Source organism: Microcaecilia unicolor, chromosome 4, assembly GCF_901765095.1.
Source record: "Microcaecilia unicolor chromosome 4, aMicUni1.1, whole genome shotgun sequence".
NCBI lineage: Eukaryota > Metazoa > Chordata > Amphibia > Gymnophiona > Siphonopidae > Microcaecilia > Microcaecilia unicolor.
Genome location: NC_044034.1, coordinates 66,956,153 through 66,972,193, shown reverse-complemented (window position 1 = coordinate 66,972,193; position 16,041 = coordinate 66,956,153). Strand labels below are relative to the sequence as shown.

Below are 16,041 nucleotides of genomic sequence, written 5' to 3'. Positions count from 1 at the left end.
AGAATCCATGGAAGCTTGGGAGCAGGCATCGGGCTGCTAGGAGACCGATGCATTGGCACCTCCTGTATCAAGGGGGAGCGATCCTCTCGGCGCTGACGCTTCTCGGGTGCCGACTCTCTCGACGTCCCGGCGCTCCCGGTACTGTGCATCAAAGGAGAACAATGACAGTGCTTCTTAGCCTTCGCTCGATGCCCGTCATCGAGACTCCTTGGTACCGAGGACATGGAATCCTCACGCCTCCTTGGGGCCAGGTCCGACAAAGGCCGGTCCCAGGGGGCCTGCATAACAGGAGGCCTAGAAGCAGGTGGAGACCCACTCAACGCCTCACTGCTCCCAGCACTAGTTGGTATCATAGCAGCCATTACCTCTCTCCCCGACGTTGATGCTCCCTTCGATGTCGACGCTGAAGCCGCCGACCTAGGTACCAATGTCGAAGGACCGGACTGAGCCCCCAAACGTTTTTCTCATTGGGCCTCTCTAGACGCTTGGGTCCATTTCTTCATATGAAGACACAGACTACAAGCGGCTGGGCTATGGTCGGGCCCAAGGCACTGGATACACCAAGCGTGGGTATCGGTACCTGAGATCGTCTGGTTGCATCGAGTACAATGCTTGAAGCCGCTGGGTGTCTTCAATGACATGGAAGGATGAACGTCTTCAGCGAAATCAAAAGACGCGATTGTGCCTAAAAACAGAAAAAGACACAAAAGAGAAAAGGGGAGAACCCAACCATGTGGCCTAAAGGCCGGCCACAACAAAAAAGAGAGAAAACTTAAAATAGGTGAAAAAAAACTAAAGGAACCTTTTTTTTTAATCTTATAAGAAAAAAATAAGAAAAGAAAAAGAAGTGAACGAACTCGCAACGAGTGGAAGACTTTCTGGGCCTGATGAGCAGAAATGAACGCTGCTACACCTCAACGCGGAGAAAGAAAAACTGAAGAGAAGTGCTCACCCGTCAGGCCGAAAATCAACGCGCGCGCGCCAGAAGACTCTGGGAAAACATTTTAATTTTTTGCTTGCAAAATGCCGATTCCTGGGCCGACACGGATGTCGACCCATATGTGAGAACAAGCAGCCTGCTTGTCCTCAGAGAATACCTTATTCCGTCACTCTTTCAGACTAGGGCCTAGAAGACTGAGGTTGTGCCTTTGTATCAACAGTGGATGAAGTGTGGTATATCTATGATATGGATGATATGGAAGCCAAGCGGAGGAAGACACTCCACAAATGCGATATTTGGGGTCGTTTGACTAAATTGCGAACTGTTTCATAAATGTAGGAGGTTCGGTTACTAAGAATCCTTGAGTGTGTTTGGATTTTATAGTTTTGCTGTGTGGCAGATAGTGCTGAGGGGTTGGGGAATGGAGTTGTAAACAGGGACTGTTATGGGGTTGTCCCCCTTTTTTTTTTGGGGGGGGGGGGGGTCCATAACACAAAAGCAACAAATTCATTTTTGTTACTTGTTCTGGGGAGTTCCTATGCTATTGAGCTTAAAGTGGTTTTGTATTTGGATTTAATAAAAAGGCTTTCATAAATTAAAAAAAAATCTCTATATAACTGACTTAAAGACTTGTGTGAAAAATCTGTTTTATATGTGGAAAAGGCCTGCTATAGAACTACACAGCAGTATATACACATTTTAGTACACACACTGACAAGAGGGCACACACTTATGTCACATGTAGGTGTTGCTAGAGGCATATATTCTGGTGGAGCAGAGCAGAATTCCTCTACGTATGCACAGATTTTATAAAATATGCTGTAAATGTGTTGTATGGAGAGCACAGAGCACATTTACATCTGCCTCACAGCAAGTACAAACATCTGTCAGCATTTTTGTGCTACTGGGGCAGAGTACAATAGCCCATTTTATAAAAGGCACCTAGAAGCTTATGTTATCTTTCTAAAATAGGACACATATTTGAGAATTATTTGAAGCCTATCATAAATCGGACTTGTACAGTCAATTCAATCCTCCAGCCCATATGTCTTCTTAACAACTGTGATTTAAACATCTTCTTAAACTGGAAGTAATTAAGTTCCTCAGGGATCTCCCTTAGTAATCTATTCCACTTCAGCAGTCTAATATAACTGAAGACCCTATCTCCAATTCATCAATGTTCCTTGTAATTCAAAAGCTGGAACAACGATGAATTTTCTCACTTCGTACCCTGTATCCTGATGGTCTCAATTCTGAGATTGATTGGTGGTCTCTTGTTTAACTCTGATTGGCTGGCTAGGTATTTTGCAGCACCCATCATAGCCATTCATTTTGTAGTCAGCTGTAGCTTATTTAAAGTTCTAGTCCGCGTTAAGACGCCGCAGCCATTTTTCTTCTCTTTAGACAGGAGTAAGCATGCGATGCAACGGTTTGTAACTTTATAATTTCTGATATTTAGTTGATTAGGTATGGGTTCCACTATTTTGAATAGTACTGAAAATATTTTTGCATTTCTGCAGAGCCTCTTCCCTGAGGAAGATTTGCGAAGCCTGGCCATGTCGGCGGAGGTTCTCCTGTGAACTGAAATTGCTGCCATTCTTTAAGATAAGTGCTGGGCTATTATGCACATCTATGATATTTACTAAATTGCATCAGAGAGTATTTTTTCCAAAGACTAAAGCATTATGATATATATTTTTTCTAAAAAAAGATGAAGATCTGCACCACAACCATTTTCCTTGGTCAAACTGAAAAAGGAACTGATTGTTCCCTATGGTGTGAGCTGCTATAATATCTGATGGTCCCCATAAAAAAATGTTAAATTTTTCTTTGCATTAAGTATGATAATAATGGATGAGGAATGATTGTTTGGGACACTCTACATAATATATGTATAATCTAGTCCCCACATATATACATACTACGGTCTATCTATTAGATTTTTCAATTATTGCTTGTTAGCATTCAATAATTGGTTTTGATTGAATCGCTAATTTATTTGTGCACTGTAATTGACAAGGTGCGCAGATTTCTGTGTGTACTTTTCGTGACATATAGAATCCAGGAGTAAATGTCTTGACGAAATAAGACAGTGATTTGAAATTATACTGTAATCGGAGGTATGTCTCCTGTTTTCTTCTTTATTTTACCTATAATCCACCTTGAGCCATTTGGTAAATCGGAATAGAAACATCTATATTAGATAAGATCAGATCTATTTTTCTAATAGTTCGTCATCAGTTTTAATGCTATTGAAATAAGAAATCAAATAGTTATCTGCTTCAGACACATGAGATAGAAATGCTAATGTTTTCCATATACTGTAGCTAGTTTAATAGAAAAAAAAAATCTTCTGTGATGTACAGAACAAGATCACTGACATTTTACACATCAGACCAAAAAATGTGTATGCTGGCACATTGATAAGTCATATGTAGAAGTGTGTGTGGTGTTTTTTTTCTTTTTTGACAAGACCAACATTAATCATTATTTGCAAAACCACACTTCCAAGATTTAATTGGAATCCATAAAGAGTGGTGATGTAAAAAAAAAAGAAAACAGAGACTGGGTAACAGAAGCAGGTGAGAATGTTGGGCCTTGCAGCTTGAATTTCATCTACATTTGGTCTGGGAGAGTACATCCAATATCATTTTCCAAGACTTTCTGTAATGCCTTGGCAATATTTGCAAGATCCAAGTCAAAAAAAAATTGTACAATAAAGAGGATATATGGGAAGATACATAGAGGGGCATAATCGAACGGAAACGCCTATCTCCATGGGAGTTTATCTCCGAGAACGGGTCCGTGAAGGGGAGGGCCGAAGCGTATATTCGAAAAAATGGACATTTTTGAGCTGGGCATTTGTTTTTTTTAGCGATAATGGAAACTAAAAATGCCCAGCTCAAAAACGTCCTAATCTGAGCCATTTGGTCGTGGGAGGGGCCAGGAAGTGAATGATACATACCTGTAGCAGGTGTTCTCCGAGGACAGCAGGCTGATTGTTCTCACGACTGGGGTGACGTCCGCGGCAGCCCCCACCAACCGGAAAAAAGCTTCGCGGGACGGTCGGCACGCAGGGCACGCCCACCGCGCATGCGCGGCCGTCTTCCCGCCCGTGCGCGACCGCTCCCGCCAGTTGAATGACTAGCAAAAGATGAAACACACAACTCCAAAGGGGAGGAGGGAGGGTAGGTGAGAACAATCAGCCTGCTGTCCTCGGAGAACACCTGCTACAGGTATGTATCATTCACTTTCTCCGAGGACAAGCAGGCTGCTTGTTCTCACGACTGGGGTATCCCTAGCTTTCAGGCTCACTCAAAACAAGAACCCAGGTCAATTGAACCTCGCAACGGCGAGTGTACAACAGAAATTGACCTACGAAGAACAACTAACTGAGAGTGCAGCCTGACCAGAATAAATTCGGGTCCTGGAGGGTGGAGTTGGATTTACACCCCAAACAGATTCTGCAGCACCGACTGCCCGAACCGACTGTCGCGTCGGGTATCCTGCTGGAGGCAGTAATGTGATGTGAATGTGTGGACAGATGACCACGTCGCAGCCTTGCAAATCTCTTCAATAGTGGCTGACTTCAAGTGGGCCACTGACGCTGCCATGGCTCTGACACTATGAGCCGTGACATGACCCTCAAGAGCCAGCCCAGCCTGGGCGTAAGTGAAGGAAATGCAATCTGCTAGCCAATTGGAGATGGTGCGTTTCCCGACAGCGACCCCTAGCCTGTTAGGGTCGAAAGAAACAAACAATTGGGCGGACTGTCTGTGGGGCTGTGTCCACTCCAAGTAGAAGGCCAATGCTCTCTTGCAGTCCAATGTGTGCAACTGACGTTCAGCAGGGCGGGTATGCGGCCTGGGGAAGAAAGTTGGCAAGACAATTGACTGGTTAAGATGGAACTCCGACACCACCTTCGGCAGGAACTTTGGGTGGGTGCGGAGCACTACTCTGTTGTGATGAAATTTGGTATACGGAGCATGAGCTACCAGGGCTTGAAGCTCACTGACCCTACGAGCTGAAGTAACTGCCACCAAGAAAATGACCTTCCAGGTCAAGTACTTCCGATGGCAGGAATTCAGTGGCTCAAAAGGAGGTTTCATCAGCTGGGTGAGGACGACGTTGAGATCCCATGACACTGTAGGAGGCTTGATAGGGGGCTTTGACAAAAGCAAACCTCTCATGAATCGAACGACTAAAGGCTCTCCAGAGATGGCTTTACCTTCCACACGATAATGGTAAGCACTAATAGCACTAAGGTGATTCCTTACTGAGTTGGTCTTGAGGCCAGACTCTGATAAGTGCAGAAGGTATTCAAGCAGGTTCTGTGCAGGGCAAGAACGAGGTTCTAGGGCCTTGCTCTCACACCAAACGACAAACCTCCTCCACTTGAAAAAGTAACTCTTTTTAGTGGAATCCTTCCTAGAGGCAAGCAAGACCCGGGAGACACCCTCAGACAGACCCAACGCAGCGAAGTCTACGCCCTCAACATCCAGGCCGTGAGAGCCAGGGATTGAAGGTTGGGGTGCAGCAACGCTCCGTCGTTCTGCGAAATGAGAGTCGGAAAACACTCCAATCTCCACGGTTCTTCTGAGGACAACTCCAGAAGAAGAGGGAACCAGATCTGACGGGGCCAAAAGGGCGCTATCAGAATCATGGTGCCGCGGTCTTGCTTGAGCTTCAGTAAGGTCTTCCCCACCAAAGGTATGGGAGGATAAGCATACAGGAGGCCGGTCCCCCAATGAAGGAGAAAGGCGTCCGACGCTAGCCTGCCGTGTGCCTGAAGTCTGGAACAGAACAGAGGCAGCTTGTGGTTGGTCTGAGAGGCGAAAAGGTCCACCGAGGGGGTGCCCCACGCTCGGAAGATCTTGCGTACCACTCTGGCATGGAGCGACCACTCGTGCGGTTGCAATACTCTGCTCAGTCTGTCGGCCAGACTGTTGTTTACGCCTGCCAGGTACGTGGCTTGGAGGAGCATGCCGAACCGACACGCCCAACGCCACATCCTGACGGCCTCCTGACACAGGGGGCGTGATCCGGTGCCCCCCTGCTTGTTGACGTAATACATTGCAACCTGATTGTCTGTCCGAATTTGGATAATTTGGCAGGACAGCCGATCTCTGAAAGCCTTCAGTGCGTTCCAGATCGCTCGGAGCTCCAGGAGGTTGATCTGCAGATCCTTTTCCTGGAGGGACCACAGACCCTGGGTGTGAAGCCCATCGACATGGGCTCCCCACCCCAGGCGAGATGCATCCGTCGTCAGCACTTTCGTGGGCTGCAGAATTTGGAATGGACGTCCCAGGGTCAAATTGGTCCGGATGGTCCACCAGAGCAATGAAGTGCGGCAACTGGTGGAGAGGCGGATGACATCTTCTAGATTCCCGGTGGCTTGAAACCACTGGGAAGCTAGGGTCCATTGAGCAGATCTCATGTGAAGACGAGCCATGGGAGTCACATGAACTGTGGAGGCCATATGACCCAGAAGTCTCAACATCTGCCGAGCTGTGATCTGCTGAGACGCTCTGGTCTGCGAAGCCAGGGCCAAGAGATTGGTAGCCCTCGCTTCGGGAAGGTAGGCCTGAGCCGTCTGGGTATTCAGCAGCGCTCCTATGAATTCCAGAGACTGAGTAGGCTGGAGATGGGACTTTGGGTAATTTATCACAAACCCCAGCAGCTCCAGAAGTTGAACAGTGCACTGCATGGACCGGAGGGCTCCTGCCTCCGAGGTGCTCTTGACCAGCCAATCGTCGAGATATGGGAACACGTGCACTCCCAGCTTGCGTAGATACGCCGCCACCACCACGAGGCACTTTGTAAACACTCGTGGGGCAGAGGCGAGCCCAAAGGGCAGCACACAATACTGAAAGTGCCGTGCGCCCAGGCGGAATCTGAGATACTGTCTGTGAGCTGGCAGTATCGGGATGTGAGTATATGCGTCCTTTAAATCCAGGGAACATAGCCAATCGTTTTTCTGAATCATTGGCAGAAGGGTGCCCAAGGAAAGCATCCTGAACTTTTCTTTGACCAGGAATTTGTTCAGGCCTCTCAGGTCTAGGATGGGACGCATCCCCCCTGTTTTCTTTTCCACAAGGAAGTACCTGGAATAGAATCCCTGCCCTTCCTGCCCGGGTGGTACGGGCTCGACCGCATTGGCGCTGAGAAGGGCGGAGAGTTCCTCTGCAAGTACCTGCTTGTGATGGGAGCTGAAAGACTGAGCTCCCGGAGGACAATTTGGAGGCAGGGAGGCCAAATTCAGGGCGTATCCGCACCGCACTATTTGGAGAACCCACTGGTCGGAGGTTATGAGAGGCCACCTTTGGTGAAAAAATTTTAACCTCCCTCCGACCGGCAGATCGTCCGGTACGGACACTTGTAGGGCGGCTATGTTCCCGTGGATCCAGTCAAAAGCCCGTCCCCGGCTTTTGCTGTGGAGGCGCAGGGGGCTGCTTAGGCGCACGCTGTTAACGAGAACGAGCGCGCTGGGGCTGTCCCTGTGCCTGACGAGGCCTTCGGGCCGGCTGGTTGTACCTACGCTTCGCAAAAGAATAGGGTGCAGCCTGCCGGGCCCGGGAAAAACGTCCACCTGTGGAGGTGGATGCTGAAGGCGCCCGGTGGGAGAGCTTGTCGAGAGCGGTTTCCCGCTGATGCAGTTGGTCCACCATCTGCTCGACCTTCTCGCCAAAAATGTTATCCCCCCGGCAAGGGACGTCGGCCAGTCTCTGCTGGGTGCGGTTGTCCAGGTCAGAGGCACGCAGCCATGAGAGCCTGCGCATCACTATACCTTGGGCCGCAGCACGAGATGCCACGTCACAGGTGTCATAGATACCCCTGGACAGGAACTTTCTGCACGCCTTCAGCTGCCTGACCACCTCCTGATAAGGCCTGGACTGCTCCGGCGGGAGCTTCTCGACCAGGTCCGCCAGTTGATGCACATAGGTCCGCATGTGGATGCTCATATAGAGCAGGTATGATTGGATGCGGGTCACGAGCATGGAGGATTGGTAGGCCTTCCTCCCAAACGAGTCCAGAGTGCGAGACTCCCGCCCCGGGGGCGCCGAGGCGGTATCCCTCGAACTCCGTGCCCTCTTGAGAGCAGAATCCACGACCGCTGAGTCATGGGGCAATTGTGGCCGCATTAGCTCTGGGTCAGAGTGGATCCTGTACTGGGACTCTGCTTTCTTGGGAATGGTGGGGTTAGTTAATGGTCGCACCCAGTTCCGAAGCAGCGTCTCCTTAAGGACATTGTGCAGCGGCACCGTGGAGGACTCTCTAGGTGGTGATGGATAGTCGAGGACCTCGAGCATCTCGGCCCTCGGCTCTTCCACAGAGACCACGGGGAAGGGAATGCTGATAGACATATCCCGCACAAAGGAGGCAAAGGAGAGACTCTCAGGAGGTGAGAGCTTCCTCTCCGGTGAAGGCGTGGGGTCCGAGGGAAGGCCCGTAGACTCCTCTGAGGAGAAATATCTAGGGTCCTCCTCTTCCCCCCACGAGGCCTCATCCTCGGTATCGGACATAAGCTCATGTAGCTGAGTCCTGAACCGGGCCCGGCTCGACGTCGAGGCACCGAGGCCTCGGTGTCGTCGAGCGGTGGACTCCCGCGCCGGCGGGGACGAAGCTCCCTCCATCGATGTCGACGGGGACACCACCTGCGTGGCGGTCGAGACCGGCGCCGCAAGCGGCGGCGGTGTCGACAGCCCCGGCGCCGGGCTAGATCTCGCCGGCGCCACAGTCATCGGCGCCGAGGGCGCAAGCACCCCCGGCGCCGGCACAGCCTGGCGCATCAGCCCTTCCAGGATCCCCGGAAGGATGGCTCTGAGGCACTCGTCCAGGCCCGCTGCCGAGAAAGGCGGTGGGGCCGGTAGGGGTGTCGGTGCCCGGATCTGGTGGGAGCCAGGAGACTGCACCGAGGTGCCGGGACCCTGTTGCGTCGGCACCTCTATCACCGACGGGGATCTCTCCTCTCGATGGAGACGCTTCGGCGTCGACTCCTCTCCGATGTGCATCGAGGGCGACCGGTGACGGCGTTTCTTATCCTTCTTTCGATGCCCGTCACCGGCGCCGGGAGGCATGGAGGAGGAGGATGACGATCCCCCTCGGTCTCGAGGAACCGGGTCAGACAGGGTTCGGTCCCGTGGGCCACGGGCTGAGGGAGTGACCGGGGCCGACTGCCCACGCGGCCTCTCACCTCTACCCTCACCGGAGGACTGGCGGGCCGACGGGACCTGTTCTCCTGGGGTCGATGCCATCGGTGCCGATGTCTCGGGCATCGATACCGGTACCGAAGGACCGGGCGTCGATACCGATGCCGTCGAGGTCGACGTCGAGGGGCCGGCGCAAGTTCCAAAAATACGGTCCCGTTGAACTTGCCTCGCAACCTGAGTCCGTTTCCGGAGACCGAGACACAGGGGACACGACTTGAAATTGTGCTCCGGCCCGAGGCACTGGAGGCACCAAGCGTGGGTGTCGGTCTGCGAGATGGGCCGGCCGCACCGACCACACTTTTTAAATCCACTCGGGACCTTCGAGGACATCGACGGAAAAATCGCGTCGGCGAAATTAAAGTCGTCGATGGTGGCGGAAATCACACCTCGAAAATGAAAAACGACCGTGCGGCCACTAGGCCGCAACGCAACGTCCCCGCTGGAAGCGAGGGAAATGGGAGCGCGTGCTCCTTTTTTTTTTTTTTTTTTCAAAGAAAAGAAAAGTGGAGCGCGCGGCGATAAATTAAATATAAAAGAAAATAAAGAGGTTCGCGTAAACGCGACGGTTTTTCCGGGGCTGAAACAGAGAGAGCGGCACAGGCACGACTCTCTCCAGGCGCGGAAAAAAAGGAACTGGCGGGAGCGGTCGCGCACGGGCGGGAAGACGGCCGCGCATGCGCGGTGGGCGTGCCCTGCGTGCCGACCGTCCCGCGAAGCTTTTTTCCGGTTGGTGGGGGCTGCCGCGGACGTCACCCCAGTCGTGAGAACAAGCAGCCTGCTTGTCCTCGGAGAATTCGTAGTACACTGGCTCCCCTGATATGCCAGGACACCAACTGGGCACCCTAGGTCAGTGCGGTGGACTTCAGAAAAAGCTCCCACATGCATAGCTCCCTTACCACGGGTGCTGAGCTCCCAGCCCCCTTCCCCCAAAACCCACAAATGTACAACACTACCATAGCTCTTAGGGGTGAAGGGGGCACCTACATGTGGGTATAGTGGGTATTGGAGGCCTCCCATTTACCAGCACAAGTGTTACAGGTAGGGGGGGATGGGCCTGGGTCCACCTGGCTGAAGTGCACTGCGGTATCCACTAAAAGTGCTCCAGGGACCTGCATACACGCAGGCCTCTAGGACTTGTTGCTGCTATATAACTTTGGCACACCAGTTTACACCTGAAGAGTAATCTCTCCGAAAACGTCCTTTGTTGGAATAAGCACGTTTACTCACAGTTAACTGCAGATCAGAGGTTGTGCCCCACTGGCAACGAGTCTCCCTGGTACTGAGATTAGCAGTAGGTCAGAGCTGGCAGAATGCTGTACAATGCCCTCTTTCAGCCACATTCAAGGTAAGAACTAAGTTCTCTAACATGGCTAACACATGGAAGGGATCTAAAACTGGCTTACAAAAATGGCCACTACCTCATGGACTACCGGAAACAAAACTGGACACACTCTAACCCAGTAGGCAGGGGGAAAAGCACCATGGGAGAAGAGCCTACCAACTACCAACATCGTAAGACTGTAACACAATCTAATGAAATCACGGAGCCCAATACCCTACACCCACCACAATGCAATGCCGATGTGACCCTGTAGTGCACCCGAGAGCCACATCTGACCCAGGGAAAGATTGTCACAGGATAGAACACATTCTGCTGTCATGGAGGTGGGTACGGCATTTGAGGCTGGCATAGAGGCTGGAAAAAAAGTTTTCAAAGTGGGTTTTTTTTTTGGTGGGAGGGGTTTACTGACCACTGGGGAGTCCGGGGAGGTCATTCCCGATTCCCTCCAGTGGTCATCTGGGCAGTTGGGGCACTTTTTTGGAAATTGTTCTTGAAAAAAAAGGGTCCAAAAAAAGTGACCCAAAATTGCGGCAAAAACGCCTTTTTTTTCGATTATCAGCTAAAGATGCCCATCTCTCCTTGATTGATAACCACGCCCCAGTCCCGCCTTCATCACATCTCCAACACGCCCCCGTCAACTTTATTCGTTTCCGCGACGGAGTGCAATTGGAAACGCCCAAAATCGGCTTTTAATTATACCGATTTGGGCGCCTTTGCGAGAAAAATGCCCATCTCCCGATTTGGGTTAAAATATAGGCGTTTTTCTCTTTCGAAAATAAGCAGGACAGTGAACTCTATTATATCATCACCCTGGAAGGCAGATTGCGGAGTACCTCAAGAATCACTACTATCACCGATCCTTTTCAACCTAATGATGACCCCATTAGCCAAGTCCTTATTCACTCAGGGCCTTAACCCATTCATTTATGCAGACGACCTCACAATATACATCCCTTTCAAACATGATCTGACAAAAATCACCAATGAAATTAACCTCGGCTTCCACATCATGAACTCATGGGCATTCCAACTAAAACTCAATACAGAAAAAAACACACTGCCTCATCCTCTCATCCCAATACAACACGAATATACCCACAAACTTAGTCACCCCGGACTACGCCCTTTCCGTTTCAGATAGCCTGAAAATCCTTGGTGTCACAATCGACCGAAACCTTACACTCAATACTCAAGTTAACTTTACAATCAAGAAAATGTTCCACTCAATGTGGAAACTTAAACGCGTGAAACCATTCTTCCCAAGGGCAACTTTCCGCAACCTGATACAATCAATGGTATTAAGCCATGCTGACTATTGCAATGGACTTTATGTGGGATGTAAAGAACTACTCATAAAGAAACTACAGACTGCTCAAAACACAGCAGCCAGGCTTATATTTGGAAAATCGCGATTCGACAGCACCACCCCTACAAGAAAAACTGCACTGGCTCCCAATCAAAGAACGTATTACTTTCAAAATCTGCACCCTGGTCCACAAGATTATTTATGGTGAAGCCCAGAGTTATATGGCTGATCTCATAGCCCTACCAACCAGAAACACAATTAGAATATCACGAACATGCCTAAATCTTCACCACCCTAGCTGCAAGGGACTCAAGTAGAAATCAATTTACGGATCCAGCTTCTCCTATATAAGTACGCAACTATGGAACGCATTACTGAAAGCCATAAAGACAACGCAGGATCACCTCAACTTCCAGAAATCAGTAAAGACCGATCTATTCAAAAAGGCATATCCTACTGATCCAACTTAAGTGCCTGAACTCAGCAACACAATGAAACCAAAACTTGCAATGAACAATATATTACTCTTCTTCTCTTGATTCTCTAATGTGACTGTAACAACATCACTCTGTATTTGTTTCATCACGGGAGGTGGCTAACAACTCACGGTACTATGTAAGCCACACTGAGCCTGTAAATAGGTGGGAAAATGTGGAGTACAAATGCAACAAACAAACAAACAAACAAACAAACAAATAAAGGAGGTCTTTTACTAAAACTTAGCTTGATTTATCTTCTGCAGCAGGGTCCATTTTATTCCTATGGGCCCTCCTGCAGATAAATCAAACTAAGCTTTAGTAAAAGACCCCCCCCCCCCCCCCAACTTTTTAAACCATCTATTCTAATAACCAAAGTTTCAATGCATGTTGTAATTGAAACCAAGCATAAAACTGAATTTGGAAGTCTAAATTCTTCTTGGAGCATGTGAAAAGTTTTGAGATGACCCCTCGTAATGAGTTAACCTAAAAACTATAAATGTTTATCTTGCCAGCCAGACCAATGAATTGGGCATTTGTCTATGAGAATTTGAGTGTTAATCAAAATAACCAGTTTAGATGAATTGTTAAGATTCCTTTTGTAGTACAGAATCAAGTTCACATAAAGTTGTAAGAGTGACATTTAAAACAGAGTGTGCTTTATTTTGGGAGAAGTGAACCATTCCAAGTAAAACAGATAGTAATATAGAGGAGGTCAGGGTTTCTTCTAACCGTAGCTATGGAGATGTATATTGATTGGGAGAATTTTGAAACTATCTGCCTCCTTAAAAGATAGGAGTAATGATAATTAGCAAAATCAAATAAATTAACTCTTCTTTTTTAAAGTTTGTTTTACTATCCAGGTGCCAATTTGTGGAGGTCAATTGTTCCAAAGAAAGCTCACCATAAATCTTTTTTCTAATTTTACAATAAGTAGGAGGAAGGTAGATAGGAAGCATACTAAGTACAGTACTTAGCTTTAAGAGTGAAAGACAACCTGAATCATTTGTCCCCACCAACTTAAATGGAGAGGGGACCAACAACGTGTTAGATATTTTCAAGTGGATAGAATTTCCATGATTTTTTTTTCTTTTGTTTCACGTATGGAATGACAAAACCATACACCTAAGTATTTTATAAAGGAGTTTTCCCATTTGAAAGGATAAGACCCAATAGCTGCATTACATACATTATCATGCATAGGAATATATTCAGTTACCACAATTAACGTTATAGCTAGCTATAACAGAAGATTGGTCAATAGGGTTCAGAATCATTGGGCTAGATGGTACGGTGGTATACAACATCAAATCATTTGCATATAGGGACAGTTTTATTTTTAGTTGTGATATTTTTATCCCATCTATTTCAGGAGACTGTCATATTGCTATGGTGCGTGGCTCTAAAGCTAGGTTGAATTAAAACAGCAATAAAGGTCAGTCTTGTCTGGTGCCTCTGGATATGGAGAAGACCTTCAACAACTTAATGTAGACTAATATTTTAGCATTCATTTTACCCGTTGAATGAATGGAAGGACTGATGTCAAAGCCATTCCATATTTTTCATGAACCCATTTTTGTCAGGATGTATAAGAGTGTCTAATACTGCGGGGAATCTAGTGGCCAGACTTTAGCATATATTTTGCTATGTTTATTGGAGATATTGGTCTATAGTTGGCAACAGAACTGCAAATTAATACTTCCCATACTTACCGCATTCTCATGCCCTCCATAATATACAAACCTGCTGGTTTTTTGTGTGTTAAAATGCAGTTTTAATACTTTTTGCATAAATATTTACAGGATGCGGTTTCCACAACTTTCATAAAAACAAAGGGGCCGTTTTACTATAGAGTGTTAAGCCTTAAGCTCTACTTAATGCATGGGAAGATACTGCAAAACATGTTGATGCATTTAGTGGTAATATCCCCTTTCTGTACACTAGTTATTTTAGATAGATTTTCTTTTTGGAAGGGGCATGTTATAGAAGCTTTAATCAACTTATCTGGTTTGCACATTGGCACACACTAACATGCTCCTGCATTTGCAAGTCCCACACTCTGGAAAGGTTTGTGTAGAACAACAACAACAACAACAAAAAAGCCCTAAATACCTTTAATATGGAGTGCAAACTGTAAAGTTCTGCATTGACAGACCAGATTCTAATACCCTTTAGTATAAGAGCCCCAAATGGCAGCACACTGAGAAAGTAATAAGTTTAAACCACTGTCATGTATGTAAATCCACGTCAGTAACCAGATGTATGGAGTGTAAAGATATTTCTAATACATTTCATAGCTTTACTGCATTGTATTTCTTAGACTAGTTTAAAAGTAGCACCTCCTGCAGACTAAGTAGCAATTATCTGTCAGTGTTCCCATGCCCTACAGTAACAGGTCCTGCAAAAAAAAAAAAAAAAAAAACGTTTCATAGTACTTGTTAAACGACCTTAGTTATCATTCAAGACAATAGTCACACTTACTACGAATAAATAAATGCCAACCGAGAATATGTTTTACATTTTAAATATGTAAAAGGCATTGTCAGTGCTTTTAACTTTGTTTCTTTATATTCCCTTTCAAAAACATGCCCGCATGTTAAAAAAAAAAAAAGACAACCATTATGTAGAATATCTCGCTGGCTGTTTAGAAAATGTCTGTATAAGATGGAAATATTGAGGAAAACAGAATACCCAACTACATACACGTTCTCCTCCCACTCCCTCATCAAATTAGAACATCTACTAAAAACTAAACCTCTCTTAAGGAATTACCTTGTTTCCTTCTATCGATGAATCCGCTAAAGAAACATTCACCGATTTTCCTCTCATTGTGAAAGAAGCAGCCAATTTTGGAGACACAGAGCTTCATTCAGACAACTTTTTGTTGATGATTTGAGGGGGGGAGGGAGGTTGGCACAAACCTATTTGTACCAGTTGTTCTATGTAGTACCCAAACAAGAATACGCGAATTACCCATCAGCATTAAGATTCCGAAGACTAACAAGAGAGATGCACGTCGCGAGTCATTTTCTGTCGTTTCGTGTTGCTCTCTGGTCCTGACTCGGCTATAAAAGCATCGATTTCTCGCATTTGCACAAATGAAGCACACCCCATACTTTCAACAACAGTTTATGGCCAATTGCTCCTCCCGTCTTCCGATGTCCGCTGCTCAGTATACCGACTTCTCCTTTACCTAGAAAAGACTCCTCCCTCGCTATCCAAATCTATCAACGGAAGAAGACCGGCTCGAGCTCCTGCTCCTCCAAAGAAAGCGCACGATCCCTCGTCCCCTTCTGTGCCCACTTAATTTCTGTACTGCGTAAAGCGCACCATATCGCTCGCCCTCACGCAGCTGCTACTACAGGCTACAGAGAACTACAAAAAAACAAAAAGCGTAGCGATCTGCGCTCCAGTGTAGGACTGTTCAGTGCTTAAGGTCCAACTTCAGTCTCCAAGCTTCGTCGAAAGCACACAGCTCACCACCAAGCGAAGGAGGGATACACGTCACACGGCTGCTGAAGCGCGAATTGAAGAAGCGGTTGGGGATGAAGACGGATGGTGATGGGTGTCCGTGGGAAAGCCACGTGCTAGCAGCACTTCGCAGGTAGCCGAGCACCTGGTGTTCTGTTCTTCTCTCACGTTCCTCGCACCGCCTGGCATGCTGGGAAATCTAACGGTTGAAGTGCATGCTCCTGGCCCAAAGATTGAATTGCGCTGATTTTACTCCTAAGCTCTTTTTGGTCTTCTCCCCCCCCCCCCCCCCCACC

General features: G+C 47.7%; 1 protein-coding gene across 1 annotated transcript in view; it reads right to left on the bottom strand.

Moving 5' to 3' along the window:
• SGCG (sarcoglycan gamma) overlaps positions 1-15,807 on the bottom strand; it is a 110,458-nt gene extending 94,651 nt beyond the window's left edge. Inside the window, exon 1 of the mRNA XM_030200308.1 lies at positions 15,047-15,807. Within this exon, the coding sequence (XP_030056168.1) occupies positions 15,047-15,103 (57 nt within the window). The 5' untranslated portion in view covers positions 15,104-15,807. The remainder of the gene's footprint in view (positions 1-15,046) is intronic.
• Positions 15,808-16,041: the final 234 nt, after the last annotated feature.